Source organism: Dicentrarchus labrax, unplaced genomic scaffold (genome assembly GCF_905237075.1).
Source record: "Dicentrarchus labrax unplaced genomic scaffold, dlabrax2021, whole genome shotgun sequence".
NCBI lineage: Eukaryota > Metazoa > Chordata > Actinopteri > Moronidae > Dicentrarchus > Dicentrarchus labrax.
The window spans coordinates 62551-81022 of NW_026136811.1; the positions used below are offsets into that span (position 1 = coordinate 62551).

An 18472-nucleotide genomic window follows, 5' to 3' on the forward strand; every position below is an offset into this window, starting at 1 on the left:
AGTCAAATATAGTGGATTGAACTCTATCAGAGTAGAATTAACTCTACTTTTGCTCAAATTTCACTAACACCGAAAATTTAACACTTCTGAATTTGCTGTGTGGTCCAGTCCAACTTATTATTTAAGTACACCCCCAGGTACTTATATTCCTCCACAGTGTCCACAGGGACCCCCTGGATGGAAACAGGGGTCACAGGTGATTTCGCCCTCCTCAGATCCACTATGAGCTCCTTTGTCTTTGTCACATTGAGCTGCAGATGGTTCAGTTGAATGCATTTAAACATATTTTTGTTAAAAAAACATCTTCACTTAAAAAAAACCCACACAATTTAACTTTTCAACTGATTTTTTAAACATGTGCACTCATCCGACATTATTCCACATTAACACTTACATAGTGGGCTGAAACACTGCTGATCTCCCCTCGTGCGTAAATCCTTAATATAATAATAAACCAATTGCAAATCCGGCGTCGGAGTTTACATGGTCACATACTGTCGTTAGCTAGCACCTCGTTGCAAATGACACACTGTGGCAGCGGAGCATCATCAGGACCAATGAATGAAAAACCAAACTTTCAATAATCAGGGTCATACTTCCTCCGTTTTCTGCTCGCCTCCGTGTCCACTCTCATTTTCACCTGAGGTACTAAAAATCGATCCATTATGATACCCTTTTTTTCCCCGGTGTATTTTTTCTCACGCCACACGCCTCCCCTGAAGTCCTCTGGCGCCCCCCGCTGATCAAGACTAACTACATCTTTAGACAGTGAGTCTCCAAGGTTTTTGGGTTTAACATCAGACGAAAAGGTGCAGGAAAAAGATGTAGGTAAAAGAGTATGTTGGGACAAGATGTGGGGAAATAGGATGTAAAGAAAAAACGTGGGGAAAGGAGAAGGTTAGGCAAAGATTTGAGGAAAGGAGAAGTTGGGGAAAAGATTTGGGGAAAGATGATGTAGGGACAAGATGTGGGGTAAGGAAAAGATAAACCGGAACCGGAAAGGGGATATAGCGAGAATTACTTTTACTCCAAATTTCCGGAGGAAACCGGAGCATCCGGAGTAAACCCACACAAACATGGGGAGAATATTTGAACTCCAAACAGAAAGGTCTGGCCTGAATCAGAACCTGACTGTGAGGCACCAGTGCTAACCTACCCTTTTTTGGTGTCCTCAAAAAAGGTTACAGAAGATGATTAACGAGATTGAAAAAAAGGGAGAAAAGAAGAGGTGCAGGAAAAGGAGGAAAGGAGAAGGTCGGGAAAAGATGTGGGGAAAGGAGGAAAAAGGGAGAAGATATGGGGAAAGGAGGAGGTATAGAAAAGATGTAGGGAAGGTAGACGGTAAGGAATTCTTTAACCCTAGCTATTAGGCAGGTTAGCTTCTGCTCAACCTTAGTGGTTTCCTTATAGCTCAGCTCGAGCTTGTTGCGTTCCAAGTGTTTTTTAATGGCACGAGTCTGTGTAGTCCCCAATCGAGGCAAAGACTCCCCTGTGTCCGCACACTAGTTGGAACTTGTGATGCGCGGTTTGGGGTCTTTTCCAACCCGCGGGTCCTGCAAATCGGGACAAAGACTCCCCTGTGTCCACACACTAGTTGGAACTAATTTGACCTGCTCCATCCCGCCCGCACAACTGCATCTATTTTCAAAACCCGCCCCACCGCTATTAAACATTTTTAAAACACATTTTACACCTTTGTGTGTTTTTAAACATATTTTGAATGCATTTAAACATATTTTTGTTTTTCAACTTATTTTTTAAACACGTTCACTCAATGCAACGTTATTGCACATTAACACTTACATAGTGGGCTGAAATTTTTTTTTTTTTTCAAATAAACCTCAGTATATGCTCAGTTCATCAATCCTAGGCTATATGAAAGTTGGCAAAGCGTCCAGGGCACAGTGCCACACAGCACTGCATGCAGATGTATTTGGTCTCCCGTGTACATGCAGCAACGTGGCATCTGTTTGCATTTTTGACCTGGGTGAGCTTGGGCCAGTGATTTCCTGTGCTGAACCTCACTGGGTACTTTGGTCACTGTTCTGCGCTTTGCTGGAGGTGGGGTCCCACTGGGTCTTCCTCTTCTGCTTTGCTGGAGGGAGCCAGCATTTATCAGTGCATGGGCTACAGAAGCTTTGAAGATGAGGAGATTCATCTTTTCCAATCCAGACATCAGGTAGAGGCACCAGGCATTAACAACGGTCACATCCAAAAAATGAAAAAACACTTGGATATACCACCGCTTGTTTCTGCGTCTGTGGGGATACATTGCCACACACTGGTCAACAAGATCCACCCCACCCATGTGTTGATTTCCTGGACTATTCTATAATCTTCCCTATTCTTTGCTGCACTTGTGGTCTAAAAATATGACAAAATGATCATTTTTACAAACACAAACTACAACTAATCTGCACAAAAATGTATAATTTTTTAAAAACTAACATAAATATACCCAAAATGCACTGAATTACAACCAAGATAGTCATAATAAAAGATGAATCAACCACATGACTTGTGTTGGAAATATACTTTTGTGCATGATGTCCACTTCATTGGACACATGGTTAAACACAATTTACTACTTATTTGAAATAAAATGTTCAAAACTAAAAGAATAATATTGTTCCTTAGATATTCCTGCATACCATTGTATTTTGTTTTACCTCTAGGGTTCTCCTGGTATAAAAGGATTGACAGGATATTCCAGCAGTGGTCAACAGGTGTGGCTGTCTGTCGGCCATCTTGGATTCAGAGGAGGTTCACTTGTAGTTACAACAACTAACCACTGAATAAACCTCAATGGAGGGGGCAGCAGAGAGCATTCTAACGGCTGATATGCAATTCCACCATAGAAACTATTGCATTTTGGAGAAGATGACTTTTAAACAGCTGTCCACTGTAGTGACCGCTATGCGACAGAGGGTTAAAGACACGTTAAATATGTCATTGAATAAGACTTTCATTTGGTCTGACAAATGTGCTTGAAAACAGCCCTTCGAGGGGCACTGGGAACTGGCAACAACAAATTCAAATCTTAATAATAATAAATATATTAACGTATCAAAATAAACAATAAATAAATCATAAATTAAACTAAATTTAGGCTTGCATTCGTGTAGGTATTATTTGCAATAAAAAGAATAAATGAACATATTAACTACATAGGCTAAAACAGAGCGTCTACCTACAGGCTACACCTGTTTTCTAAAGGTTTCTTATAGCACATAATAGAATTATAAACTGTACCACATATGGCTATTTTCATGAAGGCATTGGCATTTAACATGCGGCACTTTGCAAAAAAAGAATGGTATCAACTGTGCCGGGGTTGAGTCTGTTTCGCCTGGACTCGAGCACCCGGCCGGCTGAGCTGAACGTCCGCTCAATGCACTTGTTGCTGGGATGCAGAGAATCATCCTTGCCACCTTGGCAAGCAGAGGGAAGGCCCTTGACTGCGACTCCCAGAAACGTAGAAGATCATTCCCATCCCACAAGAACTGGCTGTCAATGTAGCCCTGAACCTCGTCTTTCTCGCCATCTTCTTCACCATAATCCTCCCACTCGCTGAACTCATCCCTTTTTCTTTTGGCTCTCTCAGGTTCCTCAACTAAAAAATAAAATGGAATAATATAGTTTTACTATTTTGATTTACATTTACACTGTAGGAAATTGTTGATAAATAAACCATTGTATTAATACGCTGTTATAAGATTGGGCCTATAGAGTATTTATTATCAGGCCTATTATTATTATTAGGCCTATTATTCCCTGACAAGTCGTCTGGCCTGGTCGTGAACAGCGTTTCTCTCCTCAGCTGGAAACATCTTGAGGGACTTGAAACGTGGACAAAGCGCCCCAAGCTTGTGGGTGACGCCGATGGACAATTTCTCGTTTAAGAACTGCATTGGCCAGGTTGCAGTGTTTCTTCAGTTTATAAAACCAAAGCACCACTAGTTGAATAGCTGGATACTTGTCACCTTCCAGCTCTTCACTCGCAGTTTTAAAAAGCAACAAGAACTCAGTGATCGTGTTCAACACGTCCAGCTGAATGCCATCCAGTCTGTCAAGCTGATCTTTCTCTTCCATGGCTTGTTGGATTTCACGGTACTGTTTGCTGACTGACTGCATCATTGCAACTTTACTGTTCCACCGTGCAGTGTTGCCAACTTGGCGACTTTAAAAAGGCATTGCAGCTCAACTTACAGTTGTGTTTCAGTACATTTTGTACATACTGTTATCATAATTATTATTACTATAAACTATGTTAATTTAGTATGCCTCTTTAATATTTCAAGTGATCTACAAATACACCTCCTTACTATATTTAGTGCTTTTAAAGTGTCCCACTATGACAATGATAATGTATTTAAAGTGAAGTTCAATAACAACCTAAACATCATAGACACATACTTTAAGTGTGACGTTATTATAGTGTTTTCTTGAAAACAATTGTGTTTGTTAAACTTAAGAATAAATGTTGCTATTATACTACAAGTGTATTATATTTCAATACATTTCAAGTGCATTACATCAACAGATTACAGATTGCATTTCAGAAAAGGAACTTTATTACACTTCAAACTAAAATACATAATTCAAGTAAAGGACATATAATGGTAATAACACAATAACAGGAACATAATTACCCATCACCATTCTGTGCCATCGATCTGAAGAAGAACTAGAACTGACACAGAGGAGAAAACAACACAAACACACAAGAAAGATGATACACTAATGCAAAAGCAGATATTGCAAAGCACCAGCAAACAGCCTTTAACTTCAACGAACAACATCTAACTCTGATTATGAGATAAGGCCTTGTAGCTCTCATTGTTGCACTTCCTCCGTAGAAGGGCCCGGATCTCGGTCACCTCTGTGTTGGGGAATCGCTCCCTCACTGCATCTGTGAAAACAGGAAAGAAACATGGGCATGAATTAAAACAAGATAGACAATGTATAACATTGAAATACAATCATTGATGATAATGGATTTGTCAATTAATCATCACAATGATTGTGTATTCATAATTATGACACTACTGTAGCTATAATTGCGTTGGTTTTTTCTGGCTCAAGCTGCTCCTTCAGCTCGCCTTTTTCCCTTTCCCTGTGAGGATTGCCTTGGCCAAAGTTTCCCTTCCAAACACCAATGTGGCCAGTTCCTGTGTAAAGAGGGACATCCTCCTCCCACTCAGCCTCTGATAGAGACGTTTTGGGACTTGCACTGATGAGTTGCTCAATGACATCTGTGAAAACACACAAGCAGATTAAGACAAAAGGTACATTACAAACACTTCCCTAAAGGGCAGGATGGCACGTGTCTTGGCTTCAAGTGTTTTAGTTAGTAATTCCAGGATCTTGTAAGATTTTTTTTGTATGCTTATTGCACTCAATCATAACAAAGATTTTGCAAAAATAGCAGTAGTTTCTGCAGTGTATGATTTCGCATTTATTGAATATTACAACCCGCAAATGCAGCAAAATCCCTGAATTTGCATGAATTGGTGAACATGCAAGATCCTTCAGTCATACCATGTCTTCACTGCCAGTGTCACTGCCAGTGCATGGTGAGTCGCTTTGGCTGGAATTCATGGAAGAAGGTGAATCTGCCATTTTGTTTAGGACGGTTTTGAGTGAAGACACCAGTCCTGGCAGCCCTAAAACAAGGACACAGTATCACATTATGACACAAAGAATAAGTATCACATTGTGACAGAAAATAGCACATATATGAATGTCATTTCACAAGCGCTAGATCTGATTTAACTGTCATTTTTTTCTGATTGGATGAGGATCATTACTCATACTTTTCACCGCTAGCATGCATGTCTGACATGAATGTTCCACTCACTCAAAGCCATTATTGAGTGAGAAGATGGAGTAGGGCAAATGTTTAGTATAGCATGTGAAGTATAGAGAAGCACAGGGTTCCCATGTTAAGTCAAATGTAAAATTCCATGACTTGAGTTCCCCAGACAAAAAAATGAACTTCCATGACCTACTATGAATGGTACAATAAACTGACCAATGATTTCAGAGTAGCCTCATAGCGTTCAAGCATCTTTTACTTTTTAGAGTGGGAGATGAATAAATGGGCATTGAATTTGAATTGAAGTTGGGTTAACCACAACTACTCAAGCAAGCAGTAAAGCTAATAGCCAGATATACATTGATTTTGTGTGGAAATACAGTACATTTGTATTAATAATACATTTTAAACTGCTAAAACAAAATTCCCCAGCATTCCATGACTTTGCCCCAAAAATGATCATTCCCTGACCTTTCCTGAAAATCCATGATATTCCAAAAATTCCATGACCTGTGGGAACCCTACAAGCAACTGCTACACATTCTTGTGTGAATAAGACCATATAGCCTGTCTCACTGGACCCTTCTCTTGATTGATATATTGCAATGCTTGGCAACAGAGATGGAAGATTAGAACTATTTCTTGGAGTGGATGAAATAAATAAATAAATAAATCTACATAAATGATTGAAAACACAATTTGATATCTTAAACGTGATGGAAGTGGAACTGATGTATAAAAGCAATATGGCACTTGTGGTCATGGTATTGGTACAGATACCAAAGTGCACTATTATATGCATGTCAGCACCAATAGGCTATCATCCACCAGTGTAAACTCTGACAATTCTCTGGGGAACACTACACATTATTTGATGAAGGTGGTTACCGGTTTACGTTTTTGGGTTGATCAAACATGTCGCAACACGTGTCGTCGGAATCAGACTCGACTTGTGCTGTACGTTGCCGTTTGAGGTCCCTCTTCAGCACCTCCTCCATCTTGGCCATCTGTGAACCAGACTGACAACGTACATCTTGTTTAAGAGAATGATTTTGAACATTCCCACACAAACCAGCAGACTTTAAAGGGGAAATCCAGCGAGTTTTCACAAAGATCTCCGTTTCTCGAGGTCACCGAGTTCTGTCGGTACAAAACAAAATGAAAACAATCAGTTTTACCTAGCTCGAGTTGCTACAACCAGCAGCTAACACAGCCAGGCAGAGATGTATGTGAAAACTCACCGGATTTCTCCTTTAAGTAACTGTAGAGACTCCTTTTTTAATAGCTTTAATAGTGCATTTCTTCATATAGCAACTACACCACACTTTCCAAGAATCCACCTCCATCCATCACTCTGATAGTATTTGTAACAGGAGACTTAATCTTGACTTAACATGCATGGCATTACAAAAAAGCTAACTTGATTTGTTTCACAGTCTTTTAAGTAATATTTATCATTTGAAATTTAGATTTGCTGGCTAAAGCTGCTGAATGCTTGTGCACCCAGCTTGGAAAAGTCTGCAAAAATGTAACTCCCATGGCAAACACATTCTACGATGCCACAGCATTATTATTTGTAAAGTGGAATCACAATGCTCCATTACTCTTAAGTCATAAATCAAGCTTACGCTCATTCCTTCCTTCATCATCCCCTTCTCCAAAGGAAGACCATACATCCTCCCCCTGGAGGAAAGCAACACGCTTCTCGACCACTTCTTTGTAGTTTTCTGTGAAGACCCAATATTTGCTTTGAATGACTTCATAGACAGAGTTCATTCTAAATGCAACAACTTTCAATGACTTGTTTCAAACATTACTGTTCACAATTAACTTAACAGGAAACAAATAAAATACAAATTCCATGTGACCTTTTATTCATTTCAAGACAGGAATGTCACTGTCATTTCATTTATTTGTATTTTATTACTTTCATCAGTCTTGTTCCTTAACCAAACTAACATTTGGCTCACAATGTACATTAGCACTCCTTCAGGTGAATAATACAATTAAACACATTAACCAAAGCTAGGCTTAGCTAGCGGTTAGCGTTCGCGCTCTTTTCAGTATTAATACAATGAAAGTTGAAGTTGTTCTCTTATTTTGCACAGACAGTGTTTACATTTGGAAAGCCGTGTTGCATTTCTGTTATGTTACAAAGAGTATTTCAGAATATTTCCATTGTTTTAGAACTTACCCACCAAGAACAGGAGTTTGGCTGCGACCGGCTTCCGTAATATCGCCTCTATCCAGCCATGCTTGGACTGGAGGTCTTCCTTGCAGGTGACTAATACCTAACGTTACATTTCTATATGCATCCTGTATAATAGATGTACTATCTGTAATAACGGACCCATCTACGAAGTAAAACAACCCGTACATTGTGCTAAAGTTAAGTTACCCTGTTACCGAGTATCAGTGATGAATTTCAAATAATAACTGTCAATGTATTTGGATACGTTGTGGCAGCACGGACGTAATTTGGGGGGGACACAGGGGACACAGGGTCCCCTGCACTTTTTCAAAAGGCCGTTTTGGTCATAGACATATATCCATATATATATATATGGATATACCAAGGATGTATATATATTCATATATATAGGTCTATGGTTTCGGTCCCCTGCAGTTTGTACCGTCCAAAAACAATGTTACGTTATAGTAAACAGAGACTCGTCAAGCACTAGGACCAAGCGGAAAACGGCCGCTCAGCTGAAGCCTGTTTCCCTGAGTTTAGACCCGCCCACAAGCTCCTCGATTGGCTCTGCTGTTTGTTGTGTGATTGGCCGTCCCCGCTGTCACTCCATCTTGCTTGCACACCGGTCTGCTGGAGTTGCCCAGGTAACATCAGAGGTTTCATTTACATTCACGTTTGAATCGGTGTCCATGTGTGTATGTGCGTGTGTGTGTGTGTGTGTGTGTGTGTGTGTGTGTGTGTGTGTGTGTGTGTGTGTGTGTGTGTGTGTGTGTGTGTGTGTGTATGTGTGTGTGTGTGTGTGTGTGTGTGTGTGTGTGTGTGTGTGTGTGTGTGTGTATGTGTGTGTGTGTGTGTGTGTGTGTGTGTGTGTGTGTGTGTGTGTGTGTGTGTGTGTGTGTGTGTGTGTGTGTGTGTGTGTGTGTGTGTGTGTGTGTGTGTGTGTATGTGTGTATGGTAATTAGGCGCAGCCAGGATGTCTAAAAAAAGAAAAGTGGACATAAGAGACTTCCTTAGAAGTCAAAGTGTAAGTTACTCAAAGAAATGCGTTACACCCATCCTGCAACACCTTCACTGGCTCCCAATAAAGCAGCATATCCGCTGTGTAAATGAGGTCTGTGTACCATATATTCCAAAAAGAAGTGTAAAATTGGTGGTACTGAGTTGGAGTGAAGTTGACTAACAAGGTGAAACACAGAATTGGGTGATAATGTTTTGCTACATGCTTTACAACCAGTCAAACCAAAAAAGGGAACAGTAAACTTAAAAGTAGCAATAGAAAACTAGAAGAACTACTAGAAAACACAGTGAACTCAAAGAGTTAGTGTTTTATTAAAAATACTTGTGTCCCCCTACCTCTGAAATCAAAATGTCATCCTTGTGTGGCAGTGTAACTAATTGCCGCCCAAACTTCTACATAGTGATTGGATGTCGATGATGCTGCGCACACTGATTGGATGTGGGAACCGACCGGTGGGTAGGTCCAATTCCTGGGTCCATTCATAGCCATCTACTGCTTAGTCTTGAATCTTGATCTGTTGCACTGCTCAACAATAATTTTTCAAATACGCCACCTGTACAATCCAAGTACAAGTCCTACTTATTGGTTAATAACAAGAAAATACCAAGGACAACAGAATACAGACACATGAAGGTAATTATAAGTGGTATAATTGTTTTGAATTATTGATATGTTTTTGTTATTATTATTATTATCAGGCCTATTAATATTATTATTATTATGGTAGCCTAGTAGTTGTCCTACTACATCTACCATAATAATAATAATAATAAGAAGAAGAACAGAAGTAGTAGTAATGTTATTAATAATAAATATTAGGCATGATATAGGATAATAACAAGTAGCAGGCTGAGAAATGGAGAAAGCTACCAGATATTCATGATAACTAGTAGGCAAGTATAGGCTAGCTTCACCATCTTACAGGCTATCTATACTGTCTTGAAATTGTCTTTTGTTTCAGGGAAAAGGCAGAAGACGGTACAAGCAGTACCTTTACAGCACTGGCGTTGAAGTCCCTGACAGAATTTTAGAACGTCATGACAGAGAAGTAAGCTAGCCTATGATGATGATAAGTATTTTTTTATGCTTATGATATTGTCTATTGCATGGATCACAAGGTGTGATGAACATTTCAGCCAAATTGCTTTGACACACTGCAAAAACTGCTTATCAAATAAACATAAAAAAGCCTTATTAATCTTATATCAAGATCAAAAAAGTAGTTGGTATTGTTTTCAGTATAAAGAGACTTACCTAACCCTTTCTCGTAAAATCATTTGACGTAATCTACAGTTTGACTTAAGACGTCTCATCCTGAAAACAAGTGAATTTGTCTGCCAGTGCGTTAAGCAAATTTGTCCTAAAAACAAGTAATTTTGTCTCGTAGTGCGTTGAGCAAATTGGTCTTGATAAGACTCCTTCAAATAAGTCCTCTTAAATTTAGCCAAAATGATCTTTCAAGAGAGCCAGGTAAGTCTCTTCATACTAAAATCAATACCAAATAGATGTTTTTATCTTAATAACACTTGGTTAGATTTTATTTTCTGCAGTACACTGACATGGATGGTGATAATTGTTTTTGCTTACAGCCTCCAGCTCACCATGATGCACCACTGCAGTCAACAGCAGGAAAACAGAAGAGTGCTGACAGTAAGGTCAGGACACTGACAATGCATAATTCATTCATTATAGCCTATTGTCTACTCTTTAGTTTTTGACTGGAACAATGTGAGCAACCATTGTTGCAATGCTTAAATTTGGATGGTTTCGTGTAGACAGCAGTAGGCCTGTGGGCCAGTGTATAGACTAATGTAATGAACTGTAACTACCCATTTCTTCTTTGTGTATGTCTGTGGAAACTTATGTCCAGTAATAACAAAACATTCAGTCTTGGAACAATGTATGATATTCACATAAATCATACACCAAAATGTTCAGGATGTATGTGTGTGTGTAATACAATATGGGGTGGAGTGTAGTACAACAACATATCTAGTAGTAGTAACCTATAGGTTAGTGACAATAGTGTGCAGAATTGAAAAACATGCAGGTCAGGACACAGGTAATACACATTTGTTCACTATGTTAGTTTATTGGTATTTCGTATTTAGAGGAACTGACTCCTACAACGTAACAAACTAACCACACACATTGTTCAAATTTCAGAGTGTAATAGTTGGAGCAGGTTGCTTTACTTCTAGTGCTTTAAGATCACACTCAATATCAAAATAACACTAGATTCAGTGACTAACTTCCCACACACTTGTACCAACTTCAGAATGGATCAGCTGCTGAGGACGATGTGGTTAATATAGGAGAGCACCAGACCATGCAAGGACCAGGGGCTGAGAGACCCAACCCAAATCCATCACAGGTAAGATAACAATTACTCACAGGCCAGCATTTGCATTACAGGTTGCTTTACTTCTAGTGCTTTAAAGGAGCATTTCACCCGTGGAAACATTAATATTTATTGAAAGTGGGTTATATATGTAGTCGAAATTTAACATACATTTTGAATTTGGTGCCTATTTGACCGAGAAAAGACAGAAAGTGACTTTAGGGCGCATTTGTATTAAAGACAACAACTCCCACAATGCACAGCTCCGCAAGCCACTCCCACTAACACTATCAAGGACTACAACAACGTGAATGTAAACCATTTATTTATAGAAATATATCAACAACAACAAAAATAAATATGTTAACAATGACAGTTATAGTTCCTCCTGAGCGTCCTCAACTCCTCGGTGCCGCAGTACTGGCCATCTGGAGCTGGATATTTCTGTCGGATAGCCTGCACCACATCAGCGGGTAAAACGACACGATGGCCTCGACCCAATCTCTCGCCTTGCAGGACCCATTCCAGAAAGGCTGTTAGCGATATTGTCTACAAGACATTGAGCACACAGTTAGCGATGCATGGTCTTTGTGTTTAGCGTGCCACAGTAGTTAGCAATGCAACTGCAAGCTGTTTGTGCAGTAAAGAAGCTCACGTTAGTTCAGTTGGCTGACGTTACGTATTAACCGGGAATAACTTTGTGATAATACTTGAACAAATTGTGTACATACGTGCCACGTTGTTATAAGACAGAAAATAGAAACACTCACTTTACAGTCAGACGTCCGTGTGTCCGTAGGCGCACAGCGAGAGCACAGGCACCAGCAGTCCACCCCAGCTCGAGCCAGTCCGGGCTCTTCGTCCGCGACAGGCAGGTCCTCTGCCTCGGCTGCAGAAGCCTCAGCCGCCTCCTGTTCAGCCTCAGCTGCTCTTCGCTATATTGTGGCTCATAAAGGTAGCCATGAACATCTGATTCAACCAACTACTTTAGAAATTTCTTCCATATTAGATTGATTACCATAGTCGTAACGTCTGGCTCGTCAGCGCCTCCGCTTAGCTTCCAAACAAGATGGCGGTTATATTTTTTAGTCCCACCCACTGATCTGTAATAGGTCTGTAGCGTGAGTGAAAAAAAAATGAGGAAGTAGTGTTTGTAGTCTCACCCCCTCTGCAGAGATATGAGACTTCCTGCTTCCAATGACGCAAAATGATGATTTTTACATCATTGGAAGCAGGAAGTGCAACACTAAAATCCTTATTTCTCCCCTCTCAGGGGAAGTGAGGGAATGATGCACGACCATTCAAAAATATGACTGGGGTTCTAATGATACAAAGCTTAATGCAAATGGGTGAAGTGTCCCTTTAAAGGAGTCATATTATGCCCCTTTTCAGGTTCATAATTGTATTTTGTGGCTCTCCTACAATAGGTTTAGATGTTTTAATGTTCAAAAAACACATTATTTTTCTCATACTGCCTACAGCTGAGCACCTCTTTTCAGCCTCTGTCTGAATCGCTCGGTTTTAGCTCCTGTCTCCTTAAGACCCCCCTCCCGAAAAGCCCAGTCTGCTCGATTGGTCGGCATTATGACGCGGCTCATGCGGATGATGCTCTGGCCGCGAATTTACGAATCCTACTATGGCCACGCCAAGTCCCGCCCCTCTGGCTACCTCTGATTGGCTGAGCTCAATGAGGAAGTACGCTACGCTCTCGCGTGTGCTGGTACGGCGAAAAAAAAATGATTTGTGTACTCGTACGCTGCCGTTCCGCGTATCGCTATCGTTGTTGTTATATTGACTGTTTGTTGTTGTTATATAAACTGTTCGTTGTTGTTATCGTTAAAATGCGACTGAATTTGTAGGGAAATTGTGACACAACTCCACAATAAACTTTTATGGGAGCATCACAGTCATGTGCACACCTTTCTTTGGATAGTAAGGCCTAACATCTCTTGGATTCAATTCAATCTTTATTCCTAGGGTTAGGAAACACACAAATCAAAGGCAGGCTTATCGGTCATCACTCATTTCATCATTAGAAATTTTACAAATAGGCTACATTTTACTTTGAGTGAGAACTTGCATAAATAAAACCAAGGAATATACGTTTCTTATTCTTTTTACTTCTGACAATCATGCTTTTAGCACTAAATGTAATATCATAATCTATGCCATACTGCGTGAACAGACTATCAGTAGCCTAATAACCACTCTCAGAATGACCATAATCTTGATGACAGAATTCCTACAGTATACATGTCCTATACATAGCCTGTATTGTAGCTATTGGGTTAAGTTATGTTGAATACATGCATACATTAAACGAAACAGGAGTGAAAATGTCGTCTTTGACACATTCCCCTGCCATTAGTGTTGATTGACTACAGTTGAATTCTTAGTAATAATAAGCTTTATTTGTATAGCACCTTTCATACACAGAATGCAGCTCAAAGTGCTTTACATTTGGAACATTTAACACAATAATAGAAAAGAAAATAATAATAATAATAATAATAATAATAATAATACAATTATTACAAATGCTTAGGCCCCGTTGACTCTAAGCGGTTCGCCTTAGTATGTTTTTAGTATTTGTTGTGATTGTATGAATTTATATACAGACGTTTAAGGAACACAACGACCGGAAGACTGGCAGCCTTAACCTTTAACCCCCTACATAGGTTTGCAGAAAACTACATACAATAGGTTTTGTATAGATTTGTAAAAATGAACAATAGAACCATGAACTGATTGAGCTGATCGAAATGAAACAAACCGAACTGATTGAGAAAGAATTGATCAATAACTGATTAAGAGAACTTTTATGTATACTGGGGAAAGGAGTGTGGTGTGAGGAGCACTCACAGGTTGTGTGGTACACCCTTTGGTCTGCCTTGTCTGGAGTACCCATGTTCCTTTCTTGAGCTCTTTGGGGGTCTGCCAGCTCCAAGGGTTCTCCTACCACCCAAAGCTGCCTTTCTCCGGGACACCGCTGTCGGTTGGACACCTATAGTGGCACTCGTTTGAAGGAAGCCCCTCGGCCTTGCACGAACACTAGACTGCCCTCGATCGTTTTTCCCGAAGGAAAACAATGCTGACTGTACAGCACTGTCAGTGTGGAGCTTCCCAAATGTGTCCACAAAGGATTTCACTGGAGCAGTGAAGGTTGTATCCTCACGCAGCTTGCGCTTCAGGAGCCCAACAATGTCTTCAAGCTGCTTCTCCAGGAATGCTGTCTCCTCAACTTCCTCTGATGTGCCTAGACAAATCGAATAGCAATCAAGTCAAGTCAATTTATTTATATAGCACATTTTACGCAACAGTTGACCCAAAGTGCTTTACAAATGATTACATATGAAAATAGCAAAATATACCAAATAAGACAATACAGAATACAAAATGCCTGCATAAGAAATAAAATAAAGAGTACGTAGAATAATAATAAAGCAGTGGTGATAATAATAAAAACACACACACACACACACACACACACACACACATATATATTAACAAAAAAATAAAGATCATGTTGGAAGATAAACAGTCAAATGAACTCAAAAGTGAAGGGGGAAATAAAAGGTGGTTGCGATTAAGTGTACTAAAAGCTAGTACACTTTAACTTAAATTAACATTCAAATTAAATGCTGCCTGTGTCAGTGTGAAGACAAGTGGTTTATTATGAGGTTTTGGAGGGTGAACTTACTTGCTCCTGCTTCCTCAGCTAGATGGGACAGGGGGTCGTCTGTATGTAAATACATAAATAATTCTAAATCTTTCGACCTGACTTACATGCTGCACATATCTAGCATTTCTCCAGTGTAACACACATCATTATCTTACTGCAACACCGTTATTACCTGAGATGGTCTTTGGAGCTGGTCTAGTTGGTATTGTTTTTAGAGTAAATATACCTACTTTGAGCTTTCTCATACAATTATTTGACTTAAAATAAGTATCTTTATACTAAAAACAATACCAACTAGATCTTTTTATGTCAATATAAGATTATAACACTTGGCTAGATATCAGTTTTTGCAATGTTGAATTAAATGTTTGTACTCACCCACCACAGCCTTTTCATAAGCCAGTGTCTCAAACCAGTCCTCTGGAGTGCTACCCCCTGAGTGGAAAGCACACATTTGTTGTTGTTGGTGCATGTGTCAGTGTAGACTACATCTAATGACACACAATCCAAAATGTGATTACCTCATTATTGCACACAGCAAATTTACTGGGATAGCCATGTGTGAGAATGCACTCGTCCCAATAAAGTTGACCTGGCTACTACTTGTACCACCAGTGTCAATCTACCTCGAGACATTTTTTGTGGGAATTAAGTGGAATTAGTGTGAGAATGAGGCATACACAGCTTGTCACTTACCAGAGGCGATTCCATGGAAAAGCCGCCTCAGAAGAGATGTGGTGGTTACAGGGACTGCCTCTGTGACGTTAAATGTCTGCATAACTGCGCTTTGGTGCTTGCATGGAGCACCGGTCACACCAACTGGACAAGTGCAGCAACTTGCTAAGGTGTTTACATGGTACCAGCTGTTGCTTGATGCACTGGGCACCATGAAGTTGCTCTCATCCTCCTATTTTTAGGTACAGCACACATACTGGTATAAATAGAGTAGAGTACAGCATACTTACTGGTATAGATACTATAAATATTGATGGTTAAAATCACTAAAATAATAAACAATAGTAAATAGGTGTGCATGAGCCTGTACAACAGTCCTGTGCTTAATTTGTGCATCCTCTCTGCATGAGTTAAAGTGCATTGCTCACTGGGCCGCAGACTGGGCCGCAGACATACACACACATAACATTACTCGTATGGCAGTCCACATCACCGCACTTGGGAGGCCTTGACTGTAGACTTCCCATGCGGTTGTTGGTGAAAACGGTGAGGCACCTGATGTAGTAGGCCTCTAACCGTGTCACCATGAAGTCCACCAGCTGGGTGAGGTTACAGGCCTTCAGCCTGTGCAGTACTTTGTCCTTGACGATTCTCATGGCGCTTTCAACATAGTTGTTTGTATTGTGGCCATGTGTTAGCAGGTGTGACCGCAAGCACAGCGCCCTCTCATTCCGTCTCCCAAACACCTCTGCCAGATGTTTTGCGAAGTTTGGGTATTTTCTGGTTAAAGCACTGCCGGACAGCTGGGCATAGGCTGTGTGTAGCTCGGGTTCTGTGGTCTGATCTCCTTGGTGATTCTGCTGTGACTACTCCATAGCCACCGCCACATTGCCTGCAGAAGATGGAATGTGCAGAGCAAAAGACTTACGCCGGGGTAAACGACATGTAGAGCCTGGCGAAGGGCAGCACAGTCATCGGTCATGATTGTCTAGGGGCCGTCACCCTCGTGACCAAAGAAAGCGCCTGGTGGTAAAAGACCTTTCAGCAACCCAAACCCAGCAGCAAGGGTTGATGCACCCACAGATGTGGTGATAACCACACCGAGCGGAACCCCCCTGCAGCAGAGTGAGTCATCACTAGGAAAAGGCGGTGGTTCTGCCTGTCGCAGTTCCCAGAGGAGTCAATGAACACAAGCTCACAACTCTGCCGGACTCGTGTGTGGACCCGCTGCATCCGTGTTGTGCAGATCACCACCACAAACTGTCCATCCATGGCCTTCACGTCCGCACAAACACTGCCATGCTCGTTGTTAATGGCATCTATACGTGCCCTGAGGTCAGCAACCATTTATTCTCCAGAGGGGGCTCCATATTGTTGCTGGAAGATTTTGTAGTACAGCCTGTTGCGACACAAAGATGATCAGCACACATGTACGCACATACCTTTATCGATCGTCTGGAACGGCCTTTCGGTCTGCTGCTAAAAGGAAGTAGTTGTCCCCCTCTTCCTCTTGCAGGTCATACTTCAGAGTGTCCAGGGCAGATGAAGGGGAATGACCCTGCCTAAACAACTCCGTCAGCCGCTCTGCGGTGATGGCTGACACATCCCTCTTGCTGAGGGCATCAGCACAGGAGAGGCGATGATTGTGCTCATGCTTGACATAAAGGAGCTATCCCTCCTGCATATGCACATCTGTTGATCTATGGTAGACAGAATTAGTACTGTACATCTAACAATATCTACAATTGTTAGCTTCATTTTTAAATTTACCTTGACCTCCTGTCATCTGTGCTCCTTTTTAGCACAAGGAACAGGGTGGCAGGGCAGTTGGTATTCCTGGAGTTTTTCCCAGCTCCATAAGTCTTGTGCTGGCAACGGAAGTCAGCCTGTATGATACATGCAGCAATCAATAAGTCTGCTTGTGGTTCTGTTGTTCATGATTCATGTGTATTCCCCCTGTACTGCAATCAAACATAATGTAGAACCTCACATTGTCTCCCTGTATGTCCCTGTATGCTACCCTTCCATGCTGCACTTACTCTGTAAGCGTTATACCTCCCTGATTCAGGATAGGTTCTTGCTTTCCTCCACGTTAGGGTGGAGGAAGTCTGGAAATGCGCCAGCCATTTGTCCACCTCCTCTCTGGTCTCCATCCTCACTTTGACCTCTGCTCTGTAACTGTTTGCATCCCCGCTCGGCTCCATCACACAAATAAGGTGTGTGTAGCTCAATGGCAAAACTTTCTGTTATTCATAATGTCTGTGTAAGGACAAGGACAAAGTCAGTGTTGTTCTTCAATGTTATTAAAAAGTATTGCAAATAATTACTCTCAACCATTCACTTATTCCTAACCTCAAGCACTGCCAACTGCTCCGCATTGCCATGTGTCTGGCAAATATGGCACCATTTACCTGTCATACTGACGATAGATGTTGGTCTTTCTAATGAAAAAATACTGTGGAGCAGGTTGTGGGTTAGTCATACTGTGATATTGTGACTGTAAAAAATACACTCCAACATCGAACAAAGATTTTTCATGCCTTAGGCTACCTATCCAAGTGCAGTTTGCAGATAGGCTACTCTGTCAGTCTCTATGGGACAGGAAGGTATAGAGTAAATTGTAATATACATACACTAATGAAACAACCTAAACTCTAAACTACATATTGATACCTAAACTAGCCTATATTGATATCAAACAAGTTTTGACATTTCCCTCTTTCCTCCATACTTTGTTGCATCAA

At 40.8% G+C, this 18472-nt stretch overlaps 1 protein-coding gene and 3 long non-coding RNA genes across 6 annotated transcripts; 1 reads left to right on the forward strand and 3 right to left on the reverse strand.

The window, feature by feature from the left end:
* Positions 1–6721: 6721 nt before the first annotated feature.
* Positions 6722–8290, reverse strand: LOC127359911 (uncharacterized). 2 transcript variants are annotated; one of them, XR_007883038.1, is made up of 3 exons: positions 8017–8290; positions 7447–7545; positions 6722–6837 (listed from the first exon to the last, which is right to left on the reverse strand). It is a non-coding gene; the product is annotated as an uncharacterized LOC127359911 (long non-coding RNA). The 2 variants fall into 2 exon arrangements; XR_007883037.1 differs by having other exon boundaries at positions 8013–8290.
* Positions 8291–8376: 86 nt separating this feature from the next.
* On the forward strand, positions 8377–10685 carry LOC127359913 (uncharacterized). The gene is made up of 4 exons (XR_007883040.1): positions 8377–8656; positions 9431–9663; positions 9992–10078; positions 10620–10685. It is a non-coding gene; the product is annotated as an uncharacterized LOC127359913 (long non-coding RNA).
* Positions 10686–11487: 802 nt separating this feature from the next.
* Positions 11488–12935, reverse strand: LOC127359910 (uncharacterized). Its single transcript, XR_007883036.1, has 2 exons — positions 12142–12935; positions 11488–11920 (listed from the first exon to the last, which is right to left on the reverse strand). It is a non-coding gene; the product is annotated as an uncharacterized LOC127359910 (long non-coding RNA).
* A 414-nt stretch (positions 12936–13349) lies between these two features.
* LOC127359908 (uncharacterized) lies at positions 13350–16150 on the reverse strand. 2 transcript variants are annotated; one of them, XM_051394231.1, is made up of 4 exons: positions 15750–16150; positions 15432–15488; positions 15072–15110; positions 13350–14627 (listed from the first exon to the last, which is right to left on the reverse strand). In XM_051394231.1, the coding sequence occupies exons 1-4, from the start codon at positions 15940–15942 to the stop codon at positions 14230–14232; spliced, it is 687 nt and encodes a 228-aa protein (XP_051250191.1). In that variant the 5' UTR covers positions 15943–16150; the 3' UTR covers positions 13350–14229. The 2 variants fall into 2 exon arrangements, 1 of the variants encoding a protein (XP_051250191.1); XR_007883034.1 differs by lacking the exons at positions 15072–15110; positions 15432–15488; positions 15750–16150 and adding an exon at positions 15226–15248.
* Positions 16151–18472: the final 2322 nt, after the last annotated feature.

Bases quoted from the DNA above. Each gene is read 5' to 3' on its own strand.
- LOC127359908 (XM_051394231.1), bottom strand. From the start codon at position 15,942: ATGGTGCCCAGTGCATCAAGCAACAGCTGGTACCATGTAAACACCTTA. The intron at 15,489-15,749 runs GTAAGTGACAAG...CTTTCCACTCAG, and splicing joins TTTCCATGGAATCGCCTCTG to GGGGTAGCACTCCAGAGGAC. The intron at 15,111-15,431 runs GTGAGTACAAAC...ATTTACATACAG, and splicing joins TTATGAAAAGGCTGTGGTGG to ACGACCCCCTGTCCCATCTA.